Source organism: Microcebus murinus, chromosome 15 (assembly GCF_040939455.1).
Source record: "Microcebus murinus isolate Inina chromosome 15, M.murinus_Inina_mat1.0, whole genome shotgun sequence".
Taxonomy (NCBI): Eukaryota; Metazoa; Chordata; class Mammalia; order Primates; family Cheirogaleidae; genus Microcebus; species Microcebus murinus.
In genome coordinates this window covers 32,888,110-32,903,749 of record NC_134118.1, presented here as the reverse complement: position 1 = coordinate 32,903,749, position 15,640 = coordinate 32,888,110, and the positions used below count along the sequence as shown (strand labels likewise).

At 32.4% G+C, this 15,640-nt stretch overlaps 1 protein-coding gene across 7 annotated transcripts in view; it reads left to right on the top strand.

Moving 5' to 3' along the window:
* The window catches only part of GRIA2 (glutamate ionotropic receptor AMPA type subunit 2), a 139,964-nt gene that overhangs the window by 75,620 nt on the left and 48,704 nt on the right, over positions 1-15,640 (top strand). For all 7 annotated transcript variants that reach the window (XM_076010564.1, XM_012783608.3, XM_012783611.2 and 4 more), the window contains exons 4-5: positions 7,073-7,269; positions 11,761-11,814. In XM_076010564.1, coding sequence (XP_075866679.1) covers positions 7,073-7,269; positions 11,761-11,814 — 251 coding nt within the window. The remainder of the gene's footprint in view (positions 1-7,072; positions 7,270-11,760; positions 11,815-15,640) is intronic.

Here is a 15,640-nt window from a genome sequence, read left to right as displayed (position 1 = left end):
CTGGATGATTCTAAAGCATACATCTTAGATAAAAGGGCTTATAAAACCAAGTCTATTAAATTATTTTTAGTTTTTACTTTTGCTCTCAGCTAAGTCCTTTAAGTATTTGTTGTTAAAACTAGTCTGAAATCTGGGCATATTCTTAATACCTCTTTTACCCTTGTGTCCTGTTGATGTGATTTCCACCATCTCAGTATATTTCATCTCTAGACACTCTTCTTTTCCATCGTCATCACGTGAGGCCAAGCCACCGTCATGTGTTCAGTCCTTCATCTCTCCAGTTTCACACGTGTCCCTCTTTAACCCAGTTAGCACAAAGTGGTCAGAATTATTACTTTTTAAAATGTCTTCTTTGACAGCATCCCTCCCTTGCTTAAAACACTTCAATGACTTCTCAGTATAATGAGGATAAAACTGAAAATCCTTACCAGTCTGATGGTATCTGAATTCCACTGAACTCCCCAGTGTATTCTGCTGTCTTGCTCACTCGCTAGAGCCAAACCCATTTGACCCCCTTTCACTTTCTCAGATGCACCAAACTTCTTTCACTTGATGAAGTGATGCTTCTCATGCTGCTGCTCTTTTATCAAAGCAACCTCCTCTTTCCCTTCATTGGATGTATCACAGACGATAATTAATAGCAGTGTTCATTCTGCCACTCAAGTACTGCCTGTTGAGCCCCTACTATATTCCAGGCACTGTTTTAGTCACACTGGATAACCATTATGTTTTTTGATTTATTTTTTTAATTGATTAATTATTTTATTGAAGGTTGGGCTATGAGCTCTGGGGAGGCAATGCCCAGCCATTACTCAGCACACTGGGTGTACAGCTTTTAACTTTATACCAAGGGCTTCAGATAAAGTTAGAAACAGAATTGATGTTCAATAATATTAATAGATGAATGAGTTAAACATCTGTGTGCAGTATTTTAATTTTGAGATGACTGTAGAAGCTGAATTTTGCTTGCTAAATGAAAGGCTCAGAAGATGAATTCTCCTTACTGTTTGACAAGGTGGAAGATGACATTTTTAGTTTAAGAATAGATTTTACCATCATCTTCATCCTCACTATTTGCCTCTCTAGTTGAAACTGAGATTTTGAAAAAATTCAGATGGACAATGGCTAACACAAATAAAGAAGGAGAAACTCTAGTATTTGAAGAGAGATAATCAGAAAGACAAGCTCCGAGGAATTAGCAGGTGAAGATGGATGGACTTATATACTTGTGAAAAGAATCTGGAACATTTTTAAATGATTTTATTAATACTTTAAAAATATTAAATAAAATTGAAGTGATGAGATAATCTCCAATTATGAAATTATACAAATAAATCAATTTCAAGTTCCTCTGTTGAGAGAAAAACAGTAGAGTGATAATTAATTATATATTAAAGCCTGAATGAAGTTATGGATACATTCTCGAGGTGTTATCAAGTAGCTGTTGATGTTTTAATGTGAAAAGTATTATACTGGTGTTTCATCTGAAGCTATTTTCAGAAATAAATGGTGTAAGACTCTCAAAATGCTGGCAAAAGACTTGACCTGTGAGTAATATTTTAATTGGCTCATGGAAATGGAATTTTTGCTATCTAATTTTTTCTTATTAGCGACTTAATTTTTATGGCTTTGCCATCATATAACATTTTGTAATGTTTATTCATGCATTCAGCATGTGAATTAGTTTCTTTCCTTTGTTCATTAATCCATTTCTCTCATGTTTCTAGTGGATATCTCCTTACTTTAGGGTCACATGATTTGGAGAATGTATCTATGTTCTCTTCGTCCATATTAACTGTACTTTAGAAAATAGTTTCTACAGTTTCATCTCTCTACTTATATATCTACATGCCTCAATTTCAAACTATATGGTCAGTTCTTGATGTGACATTCTCTCCACCTTTTGGGTTATATGGTTTTACTCAGGTTCTAATAATCTTCACTTTTCTGAGCGCCTAGATAAGGTAAACATACTGGTCAATTTTAATGCCTAAATATGTTGATGAATGTTCTTTTTAATAGCATAGGATCCATGCATGAAAATGGTCCCTCAGTGTTCTGCCCTGATTATGAACTAGATGAAAAAGGTTTAAAATTGTTCTATGCTGCTTCATTGCACTACCCTTAACTGAAACTGAACTGAAACTATTCCTGCTTCCTGACTATCCATGCAAATGCTGAATGAAGACACTACATGCCAATTCTAAACCACGGAGGACATGGATGCATGTTTATACATCTCTGTGTAGAAACATCTTTGATTAATCTAAGTTTACTAGTGAAATGAGAGCTAAGACTGTGCATCTGGTGCCAGATGACCTTTTAATTTATTGGTGTCTTCTCTTTACCCAGGCCATGTGGCAGCAGCCTGGCACTCTTTGATGTCCCAATGCCCTTCCTAAAAGCTGCATATCATTACTCTACAGAGAGTAGGTAGATAGAACTACAATATATTTTTAACTATAGAGTAATGGGGTTACTTAAGTCAATGCATTAAATATTCTAGTTTTATCTTTGGATATATATGTAGTAAATATGAACCAGGACTTAATCAAAATTTGGGTTTTATTTCTTGGTTCAATGTGAACAAGGTAAAGTAATACATTTCTATATACAGTAGGTAAAAACAGAACTAATGCTTTATATCTTTATGTCTTGGTTTCACTTTTGAGAAATATTATTTGCTCCCTGATGGGAAGGCACTTTGACTCCACTTCATACATATGATGTATGAAAACATCATACAAAGAACAAAAATACTTCCAAATTATAATGTTATCTTGATATTCCTGAGAAAGCTGATGAGGGAAATATTTGTTAATCTAATCTGGCCTAGACATGCTGCCATGATTTAGTGATCATAAATATTAATTTCTATGCCTGAAAGAATGAATAAAGGAAGTGAATCTTAAATTATACAAAGAAAATATTTTTAAGAAAAAGACATGATCTGAATGAAATACATCTTTTGGCAGTAATAGGTGTTAATTTCATCCTTTCATGTGCAAACTAATAGACTTCACCTAATGATGGTAAAAGAGAGCTGATGGCTTTGCTATATGACCCTCTCACAGTGTTATTAACACTAGGTCAAGAAGAGACCATCACCTACTCTTAGTAATACTTTGAGAGAATTTTATTATTAATAATAGAAGGTTGTCATATTATGAATAGGTTTCATAGCTATAGCCAATTGGTAACGATAGATGCATGAAGAAGTAATGTAAAGTAACAGTATTTTAATCTAACCATTCTTTATTTTATACAAATGCCTAGGAATTCAGTTGAGTTTGGAACTTAATTTTAGACTTTTATAATATTGAGTTTTTTAAGAAACACTTTAAATTACATTATTATTTAAATATATTTATTAGGAAGAATAGTTAATTTTCCAGATTTTTTTCTATTTTTAGATGAACAGCTATATATCTTGATAGCTTAATTCATTCTAAGTAATAAGAAATTCTTTGCTATAAAAATTCAAATATCTTGATATAGTAATATGGATATTAGAGTTGAATGACTATTACTTACTAATAACTGTAAATAAACCAATATTTATACAGAACTCCCACTGTCCATAAAAGTTTATATTCTGAATTAAAGGATGAATGTAAAGATACTTCTGTGCTAGATGGTGTGGAAGGGAAAGAGACGGATGGATCTTAAGTAATACTTTTTCCTCTAATTAGAATATGGTACCAAGAGACCAAGAATTTGTGTTATGTTTGAAGAGTTTAAGTTGACCTTCATAGTTATACATTTTCAGTAATTTTTAAATTTGAAAATGATCCATTAATTATAAAACAATCAAACTTAATACAAAACTTTTAGTTGGATAAATGGAGAAATCAAGTTGAAAGAGACTTTGAGATGGGCAGTTACTATTGCTGAAAAAATCTGAAAAAAATGGATTATTAAGCTTAAGACGCAAGTCTTTTCAAATTAAGAGTCAGATAAAGCCATGGTTTGTGAATTACTTCTGGCTGTCCTTAGGAGATGATTTAATATTATTCAATGTCTTCTGAACCAACTAAATCAATCAAGTCTGATATACCACTATTTGAGCAGTTTAGTTTCTTAATAAATAGCTGTGATTTTTCTTAAGTTCCACAGGTTACAAAATATTAATCCTGAGAGTTTTAATAACAGAGAATCCACATCAACTACAAGTTATTGACACATAGAATGAATGTGTTTGAAAGTCAGCCATTCCTTTAAGTGCATTGTTATTGATTTTACCCATCATCTTCATATTCTTTGACAAGGTGCCAACAAATTTGAGGTTTAAAATTATTACTTGATGAAATCCATTTATAAATTCTCATTTACATTTAAATTTCTTGGAATAGATGTTGAAAGTTGGCACAGACTATCAAGAACATCATCATGAATTTTTTAGCATGTGATAAACTTCACAATTAAATAAAAACAAAATGCAATAACTTACTGCAGAGAATAAGGGAAGCTTTCTGATACTTGCTGTCTGATAATATGTGCACAGCAGAGACAGCATTATCCATGCATGTAATATCCTTAAGGCAGGGACAAGGAAGAGTTCTACAATGACTGGAAATGTGGGAAAGTAGGACCTAGAGAATGGAAGAAGGTTAGACATTTAGATATTTTTTTCTATTTGGAGGAAAAAGACTGGGTAGACTTAATAGCTGTTTTCAAGTACATTGATAGCTGTTGAATTGATCCTGATGACCAGCTGTGTGTTCTATCTCTACTGATGATGAAAAACAGGAAAGGGACTTGAATTGTAGCATGGAAGGATTTAATTTATCTATAGTGAATGGAAATCACAGGCAATCCTTGATGGGTTTTAAAGTTTTACCATTGAAAGTTTTAAAAAAATGGCACATGATCTCTTTAAAGCATCCTTTGATAAATTCATGTTTATTTATATCTTTTGTTTGAAGACTGGATGGAGAAAACTAATTTTGTTGTTTTGCCACAAAAAAATTACTTTAGCTTCAGTGTATGGTTCAATCTTCCATTCTGAAATGAATTGTTTTTGATGTAGAATATGAAATATTTTAAATAACCAAATAGAGAGAATAATATGAAGACCCCCAAGAACTCTTAATCCAGTTTTATTAATGACGAGTATTGTGTAATTTTGTTTTATCTATATTCCCCTTCTCCCTGCAATTATTTAGAAGCAAATACCAAACATCAAATTATTTCCTCTGTGAACATTTCAGTATTTATTCAGAAAAAATAATTATTTTATTTTAAACATAATCACAAAATCATTATCACACCTGAACAATAATACTAATTCATTAATATTATCTTTTTTTCCTGTTTGAAGTAGAATAAAAATGAGTTCCATACATTATAATTGGTTAATATACCTTTTAAAAGATTTAAAATGTAATGTTGAGTTTTTCATAGGCTAGATTTCGATGATTGCAACACTGTGGTGCTTAACATATTATTCTATGCCATATATTTCCTATAAATCGGTAGTTACCTTTGGAATCTTGATGAGATTCAAATTTATATTTTTGGCATAAATTCTTCATAGGTGATGCTGAATATTACCATTTGGAGTTGTATATCTCTGTTATCTCTCTTTTTGTGTCATGACCCGTAGCTGATGATTATTGCTATGATTCATTAAGTCAGTAGATGTTACAAATCAATGATAATTTAAATCTATACTTATTCATCATGTATTAGATGGAGTATTTTCAAAAAGAAAGACCATTTGTTAATTCATTAGTATTTTGAGTAAAGTTTCTACAGAAAAGGCAGGAAAATGATTGTTTTATTTCATCATTTACTAGTTTTCAAATTAATTGGCTACTTAGCATCCATCAAAGGTAAGCAAATTTTTTAAAAAATATATAATAATGTCATGGATTTAAGGTATTTTATGTATGTAAGTCTTTTGCAATTATTATTTTAATTGCTATTCAAATTGTCCCATCCTTATTTAAAAAGATCCTCTTCAAATTGCCTCCTGTGTTCTTTGACATAAAGCTGAAGGTTTTGGAAAGATTCCTTGCTTTCAGGTGAATCCCATGTGGATAAAAAGGTACAAATATGCTTTTGAGAAAGATGTAGGCCTTTCTGGAATCAGTAGGATGAGATGATGAGTTCTGAATTCTTTCTGGAGCCTTGATTTAGTGTTGTTCTTTAAGTTATTAATATAAATTATGAATTTGGTTTGGTTGTGAATAGCTGAATTGATGGAAAAGACAACTTTATGCACTGTTTTTCCAAATGCTAAATTGAATGTTTAACTTTCTAGGAAATAAATCCCCTAGTTCTTGTCCATATCAATCCTAAATATGAGATAATATATGGACAATTAAAAATAACAAAATTTTATGTCATATGATGCTACAAGCAAAGTTACTAACTAACAGTAAAATGATCTTGAATTTAGGAAGTGAAATAAATCTGTGTCAGAGAACTAACTACCGCCATTTGGTTAATAGATGAACATCTTCATCTCTATGGGATCATTCCCAATAACAAAAAATGATATAATGTAGGGCCACAGAAGAAAAAAAAAAACAAAACTCCTAATTAGAAATCAATAGGAGAAAATTTAGCAGACTCATAGAGATTATTGACTCTTATACTCACACAGATTCATAAAGATTCATCTCACTGAAAATGTACTTAACTTCTTCACAATATTAATATAAAATGATAGACTATCAAGAATGATTAAACAATTTCTTCACATTCTATGAGAGTAAGAAACGTTTGTGATGTCTTGATTTCACTTAAACCAGAAGTATTAAAAACACTCCACTTTTGTACTATCCAAGAGATGACAACTGAGAGAGTTGAAAGAAAGGGATACTATTTCTTTCAAACAAGGACTCCTTTAGTCAGAACAATAGAATTTAAGTAATGAGTTTTTGATGTGAAACGGACATACATAGATGTTGATAAAGATCATAGCTGTAGCTATTTATGAGGAGTCAACATTCCCTTAGTTGTACAAATATACCAGCCTCAAAAATATATTCACTGGCAATTTCATAACACAATTCTAAGTTATTCAAGTATCTTTATCAGTCATCATTTTTCTTTGCCTTCCCAGGCTTATCAACACTGCAAGCTGTGCTGGATTCTGCCGCCGAAAAGAAATGGCAAGTGACTGCTATCAATGTGGGAAACATTAACAATGACAAGAAAGATGAGACCTACCGATCACTTTTTCAAGATCTGGAGTTAAAAAAGGAACGACGTGTGATTCTGGACTGTGAACGGGATAAAGTAAATGACATTGTAGACCAGGTTTGCTACTCTCTTTTTCTAATAGCCCCAAATATAGACTATGCATGCCACGTCAGCATTTGCAATGAGTATTTGTGTAAGGTGCTTGAACAGCAGTTTTTACTCTATGGTTTATGTAGGATGCAGCAAAGATCTTCAATTATATTATCTCTGGCTTTGGTTAGTAATAGCAGATGTTTGTCAATAATGCTGACACGCCATATTAATCATCAAGTAAATTCAACACACAATTCTTGATTCTTATGTTTTACACAGCAAGTGTTGCTCTAAACTTTGATATTTTGAAATTTTATTTTATTTTTTATTTCAGAGTATTATAGGGGATAAAAAGTTTTGGTTACATGAATCACTTTTCAAAATGGAATTTTTTAATTTAATTCTGATGAACTTTTTAGAGTTAAAGAAATAGACATGTATTGAGTCAAAACAAGTCTGAGTTCTAAGGGAAAACTATGTAATTCATTAATTTTTTTGGAGATACATGGACCATTTCAAACACTAGAGTACAGTATGCTGCACTAAGCCTGTATTATTATATAAATGGATGTAAGTCTCCAGAAAATGCATATATTTCTGAAAAATGTAACTATTTTCTTCTACTAGGGAATTTGTTTCACTATAAAACACATTAATCTGTGAAATTTAGATATGCAGGAAAGACACACTCAAGCTGTGTTCAGAATTTGAGAAGTAGACTAGATGTATCCATTTGGATTATTTGAAAGAGTAACATGATGCCAGAGATAAGGATTTTTTATCTGTGCTTAACACACTACCTTGCTACAGTTTAAGATCTTTCAGGATAGGGCAATCATGCAGTGATAGCTTATGGATTAAATAAATGCCACCATATTTTACAGATAGGGTAAGTGACCAGGGATGGTGGTGACACAGCATCAGCATTGCGACTTATGGAGTAAGGCCTCCATTACCAATATTTGCATCTTTTTCTAGCAATAAATATGTGTGTGTGAGTGTGTGTGTGTACACACTTGACCCTACTAAGAGCCTACTATTGATGAGAAGCCTTAACAATAATATAAATGATTAACATGTATTTTATATGTTATATGCATTATATATTGTATTCTTACAATAAAGCGAGTTAGAGGAAAGAAAATGTTAAGAAAATCATGAGAAAGAGAAAATATATTTACTATTCATTAAAGTGGAAGTGGATCATGATAAAGGTCTTCCTTTTCATCATCTTCATGTTAAGTAGGCTACCAAGAAGGAAGAGGTTTGGTCTTGCTGTCTCACGGGTGGTGTATAAAGGTATCTGGGCAGTTCAGACCAGTGTTGTTCAAGCGTCAACTGTATATGCTGGTTGCTACTAGTTCCTTAGAATAATATAAGACTGGAAGCAAAATACACAGAAAATGATTTCTTGGCTCCTCTAGAGTTTGAAGAAAAAATTAGATTCATTAATTTGTACAACATAAAACATTCTGCAAACATAAGTGTTGATGAAATCCTAATTGATATACAATGATATGGGCCCTCAGGCCTACAAAATGGATCTCTCATGAAATATTGAATAACTGAATAAAAATAACTTGTTATGAGAAAGAACTAAATGTTGGATGCCAAGGAGGTGAATAATTTCAGTAGAAAAATCTTGATTCCACCGCAGGAGATGACGTTAAGATTGTTTTTAACCTGAAGGTCTCTTGTTCAAATATGAACCTCAAAAATTCATTTGAATTTCATAGCAGGATCTCATTAAAGCTGAATTTTAATAACATTCATTAGTCTTTGGTTTAAAAAATTTAAGTATTCCTGATGCATCATAATAAATGTTGGTGAAAGCCTATAAAAAAATACCTCTTTCCAAAATTGGATGAGAGAAACTACAAAAGAAATTGGGAATATGTGGAAAGTAATGTTTCCAAGTAAATCTATGATCATAGTTACATAAATGTCTATATGGACATACATTAAAAATGCAGAATATTTTACACATATAAACTATAAGCCACTCTTGAATGCATGGAATGAGTGTATCCAGTGGATGGTGTATCATTCAACAAATACATATTGAGGATATCCTTTGTTTCAGGAGTGGGGGTTGCAAACAAAGGCAAAAAAGAGTGGTGTCTGTACCTAATGAACTCATTGTTAAGATAGGAAGAAAAATGTACACATACAACACTACAATACTGCAAATTAAAATACAATGTGGTCTAGGAGGTTAGAGGAAAAAGTACGTATCTTCACAGGGGAGGGATCATTATGAAGGGTTTACATGGCTGGCTTGGAGTCATTCTTTTATTTGTTTAGTAAATATTCCATGAGTGTCTAATGTTGCCCGACAGGCACTGCAGTAGATTCAAGAAAGCAATGTTAAATAAAATAGGCAAAGCCTCATCAAGATGATTATTAATGATCCACTTATAGAAATTAATATGTAATGATAATAATGGCATATACCATAAATGAAAAGAACAGGATGTTATGAGAGAGAATTGCAGAACGAAATAATTTAGATTGGGATATTCTTCAAGGATTAGAATTTACCAAGGAAAAGTGTGATAAGATATATTCCAAGGAAAGGAAGCACATAGTTATTCATTCAACTGATGTTTAAAAGAGAACACAGATAAGACAAAATTCTTTATTTTCACAGTAGCTTGAAGTTAGTAATAAATTAAACTGTATTAGACTATGAATATTTTATTATCATTTGATAAAACCTTGGAGGTATTGATTTCTACTTTTGATTGGGTGGGAAATGGACTCAGCCATTAGAAAATATTTACAAATTAATATAAATTTTCTATTTTTAGCACAAAACGAATTGTTATTTTAAAAAGATATGATGGTTAGTACGGCCAACACTGATTTTTAGGTAGACATATGGCTAGTGAATTTTAATATTCCTCTTCTCAATGAACACTAAACTCAAGTAGGGACTACTGGTTTTACCATTTATAATATGTTTTTATTAATCCCTAGAAGGAAGACATGGAGTATTCAGAAAGCAGAGTGGAGAATAAGCAGAGCCAACGAGTGTCAGTAGGACATAGGAGGGACATAATCAATCTGATTCAGCTGATGCTAATTCATGTATTTTTCATTCAGAAGGACATCTTTTCTTCAAAGTTCTCCCTTCAACACAGAGGGTTTTGCTTAGGAAAAGCAAAAGGCAATTTAGTTGTGTTACATAACAATGAGTTAGAAAACAATATAAGCTGTAACTTCCTTCCAAACAGCTACCACTTAATATAAAAGTGGCATGTGATAGAATCCTTCCTAGGATTTGGGTCTTGCTCTTTAAGTGTGTTGGTTTGGAACACCTGACTTTGTCTGGGATGAGGGAAAATCAGGGTAGTTTTGTCTTGGGAGGTAAGGACTGGGCCTTAAGAATTAAGAAGACAATGGATATGATGGTGGAGAGAGCTTTTCAAGCAGAGGAGACATAATGTGTAATATGAGGTTAAGAGAAGAAGCATTGTCAAAGAGGGTCAACATGACTTGAGTGCAAAGAATGGAAAAGGGGAGTCTGGGGAAGCTTGCAAGGTCAATGGACTTTGTAGCCTATTAAGAACTTTACTTGCTATGCTAACACAGAGGGAAGCCACCATGCAGTTTAATCAGGAAACTGAGCAAATGGTTTGACTTTTTGCCTGTAACCTTAGCATTTCATAATGTCCATTGATGTGATTATTTTATTAATGATGGAAATTACATTTGAATATCTATGTACCAGGACTACAGAATGGCCATTTCACCAATTTGTACTCTTTTCATAATTGACATAGATCAGTAAAAAGTCAAAGTGATTCAATAATGTCCAAAACTGCTGTGAGCTTTACAAGGATAATCACTTGTTCCATGATGTGTTCATCTCACCATTGATTTTTGACTTAGAGAAGTGGAGAAAAATTAGCTTCTATGATACTTTGCTATCTATAGCTGTAAATAATGTCCATTTGAACTAAATTATAAACATTTTAAGATCCTTAGGATAGGAATGTTATTTTGTATATCTACATAAGAATTCCTTTGTATGTTTATTAATGATCTTTAAAAATTTATGTAGTACTATAAACTGTGTGTTTATCTTTGAATATAGATATATGAATATAAAATCTCAGATGTTAAACAGTTTAAGCTGTTTTATGTTTCATTAAGAAGACAAAAACATAGTTTTTGTTGGAATAAAATGATGACTTGTTATGGATCAAACATATTTTGGTTTTATATTTCTTAAAATTTTGTGGCCTTATTTTTACTATTGACAAAAATGAGGTAATTATTTTTGTTTATTTGTTGTCTTGTTGAAAGATAATATTTATTAAGTATTAAAATGTATTATTACTTTTTTCTGAAATATTCTCAATTTGATAATTATATTTTATCAAAAATGACTTGTGGAACATAAAAAAATAGATAAAATTTCATTTTTTCCTGAATCAGATCATAATACCTGTAATTTTACCTTTACATTATTTTATATTAATTAAATAATTTTTTCTTTATCTTTGTTAGGTTATTACCATTGGAAAACATGTTAAAGGGTACCACTACATCATTGCAAATCTGGTAGGTGAATTAATTGGCATTTATTATTTTACTAGATATGTTTATTAGTTTAAAAAGTTAATTTTGAATGGCCAGCATTTATCAGTGATATTTTTAAAAATATAGATTGATTAAATTTGACAGATTAGAAGTGACAATATATTTCTGATTATGTTTTAGAAGTACTTCCCATTTTATGTCTTCTAAGCAATTTCCTAATATTAACAAATACAAATTTGTAGAACAATATTTGACAAGTTTCATAAATTGTCTTAGAAAGTGCATTTTCAAAAGAGAGATTTTTCAAAAATATTTAAAGTTTAATTTTCAAATTTCCCCTTGTTTCTCACTGTCACTATCTTTTATAAACTTTTCCCTCTGAACATTCCTTTAAAATTTTTAGTATGGACAATATCTGAAATAAAGGTGCAATTGTGAAAATACGTCTTAGTGCAAAATTAAACCTGGAAATATTCAGAATATTGATGTATATTATTTATTTCTGATTTCCTGCTTGCTATATAAAGAACATAATGAAAATCAAATTCCTATAGCCAATCACTTTTTTATCATGATTCTTGTCAAAATAAGAGTACACTGAAACAACAGAGTGATTAATTGTATTTTTCTAAGTATCATTAGAGTCAATTTAGAATGATCATCAGACACCTTTTTTTTTTCAAAATAATTCAGGCCTTTATTGTTGCAAAGGCTTATGTTCTTTACATAAGTATGTGGTTGAGACTCACCCTCCTTTCCACACCCCTACCCCACAAAACCACAAGAGAAAAAGGTGAGGAAACAGGCAGAGAAGCAGAGACCTTATTCTAAATAGCATAATAAGACTCTGAAAAGGTTTTAACAATAAACGAATATAGATTTATTTCATGGTTTCTGGAGTATCAGATTGTTAACATCAGAAAATGGCCTTACTGGTAGTGACAGAAATAGATAAAAATATAACAAACAAAACTTACAACCTACAGCTGATAAACATTTTTACTAGAAGATGGTATGCCAGGAACTTAGGATATTACATTTCAAACCTACACGCTATTGGGAGAAGTTGGTTGTTCAAGGTGAAATTTCTGTTTGGCAATGAAATGGCTACTACTATAGAAATTCTCCGGGACTTTCCCTTAAAGTGTATGAAGGAGATCGAAAGGGCTCCCTAAGGAGAAGCAAGAGTTAAATTAGATGAAGCTGTGTATTCAGTCTCTTCAGAACCACATTATGTGCGGGGAACAGCCTGGACAGTCAGTCCCCTGTGTGAATTGTGCCATTTGATGAACAACACAGAGCCACATTGAAAGCTGTGATCTTTAAAAATGTCCAGATGGAGAAGATTATATTGGAACACTGAGAAATAATGACAGAAGGTGGCTCATCAATTTGAGAGCTGATATCTGATGCTATGAAAAAGGAGAGAAGTGTCTGAATGACAAAAGTAAAAAGAGAAAACAGCAAGTCCATGCTGCTGTCATGCTTCTGGGGAGAAATCTACCTAATATTCTATCTGAATTCAAGTTCTGTTTTTCCTTTTCTGAATACTTGATTTCCTCACCATATGGAACTTCTAGTGTATCAGTAAGTTCAACAGTCTGTATAGCGTTGCAATTTCTGAGAATTTAGAGAACAGTTGTAAATTTCACTGACATTTAAAATTGAAGAATGTCACCCAACATCAAAGGGCTTTCATCCTCCAAACTTTTGATTGAGAATGTCCTTTGTTTGCTGTGCAGTGTCTAATGAGTGTTAGAGTAGGTGCTTATGAAGAATTAAAAAAAAAATCCTCGGATAATATTATTGATTAGTTTTCTTAGGTATTGTGGAACACTTGATAAGGCTCCTAAAACACAGGTGTGATTAAATTCCTGATAACAACACTTAAAAGCATAACATGTACATAAAGTGACAAAGAGGTGGACATAAGGGGATGCAGTGCTCATTTCTTCAAACTGACTACTCTCTTGGATTTAATTATTTAAAAAGGAGTGGTTCCTGCTAATGATTTGACATGTCTGTATGATAAAATTTTAGATTCTAACAGACTAATAAGGAAGATTTACCTTTCATTTCAATACTACGCAAATAAATCTCCAGTAGTAGTGTCGGTTTTAATTTGTCAAGTTGTTGCCACCTGTATTGTTAGCCCTTGGCCTCTTCACTGTGATTGCTTCCCTCTTTTTTTCCTTCTTCCTCTCATTTTGCTTCTTATAAATTGAAAAAGTTTCAGAGAAGAAAGAGGAAAGCTTAGGAAAATGCAAATCCTCGTGGAAGCCAACCTACAACCTTATTCCAGGTTTCAGTTGAAAGAGTCTTTTGTAGTAAAACCACAGTAAAATGACAAAAAAAATAAAAATTATATAAAACCATAAGGAAAGAGAAAATAGGAAATGAAACTTTAACAGATGAAAAGGTCAACAAATATTTTCAGGACACACAGCAGATGAAGTTTGAACATGTGGCATAGCAAAGAGAAGGAAGATAAAACTAAAAGTGCCTATAGAGTGAGATATAGACAACGAACAAACCTGTGAGATTCGGTCTTTGAAGAGCAAGAAACCACAGAAAGCAAGGTTGAGGTGTGGAGCTAAAAACAGGAATCTCTTACTGGTTTCTCTAGAAGCAAAGCCAGGCATGGGTATTTATGTTCACATTGTTGAGTAAGGTTCAAGAGCAACCTGTAAAGGAATGAGGGAAGCAACAGAGGAAGGAAAAAAGCTATGCAAGAATTGGTTTGAGGTGAGAACTGTATCCAGTCTGATCCCTTGGGCTGGTCTGTTACATAAATTGCATCTCACTTTTCAACCTGAGGCAAGACTGAGTGGCTTTTATACCTAAATGCTAGTTAATCTTTGTCATTGAACAAGGGCCATGAGTTGGTGGCTCCCACTGTCCATGGACAATTCTCTGGGAAAGGTTATGGATAGGAGCCATTGCCCAAAGCAGAGGAAGTGCCTGGGGGGATGGGCAAATCAACTGCATCTGTAAAATGGATCCCAGGGAACCTGGATTGTCACTAAGAGCACCTGGTACAAGGGACTCCATTCAAAGGCAAACAAGGTACCTACAAGCCCTGTTCCCTAAACACCCACTTCTTCTTTTGATAATTACTTCTTTCTAGAGAATATGAGTTGGAGAAATTCCTGAGGCTCAGAGAATTGAGTTTAAAAACAGGGCAACTAAGAGAAAGTCTCCATCTGGTATTCTGAACCTTACCATCCTCCATCCCCCATCCTGTTCCTAGAATTTAGCCAAGCCTATGTAGTTATGGAGGAGAATGGAGGATTCTGAAAAAACTGAAAATCCCAGAGAAAAGGACTCTAGATGTGGACAAAATGCACTGTTGTTCACCCTACATAACCATCTATTATACCTTGTAGTGAAGCATGCTTGCTAACAAGCCTTGCCCATGCACATAGAAATTCCAAGAAACATTTGGTGTTTTTTTTTAACTCTCAAATAGTCAAGGATAACTTGGCATTTGAGAAAAGTCTTTGCTATGGAGGATGTAATACAAACAAATAAACAGAAATAGGGCAGGAAACATGAGGAAAATGCTTAAAATTATACTTAATATCTATATATTAATAGAAATAAGGGAAAATATTTTATCTATAAAAAGAAAAAAGGATACTACAAAAAGAAAAAATAGAGAATAGGAAAGAACTCTGGAAAATTAACTTGTTTTGTTTTTTACAATAATAAGTTAAATGAGTTTGAAGATAAAGCTGAGACAATCTTCCAGATTATATAGCAATATGACAACACAATACAAAATAGAATAAAATAAAACCTGTAAGGATGTAAACATTTAACCAAAGACTTGTGTTATCTTAATCAA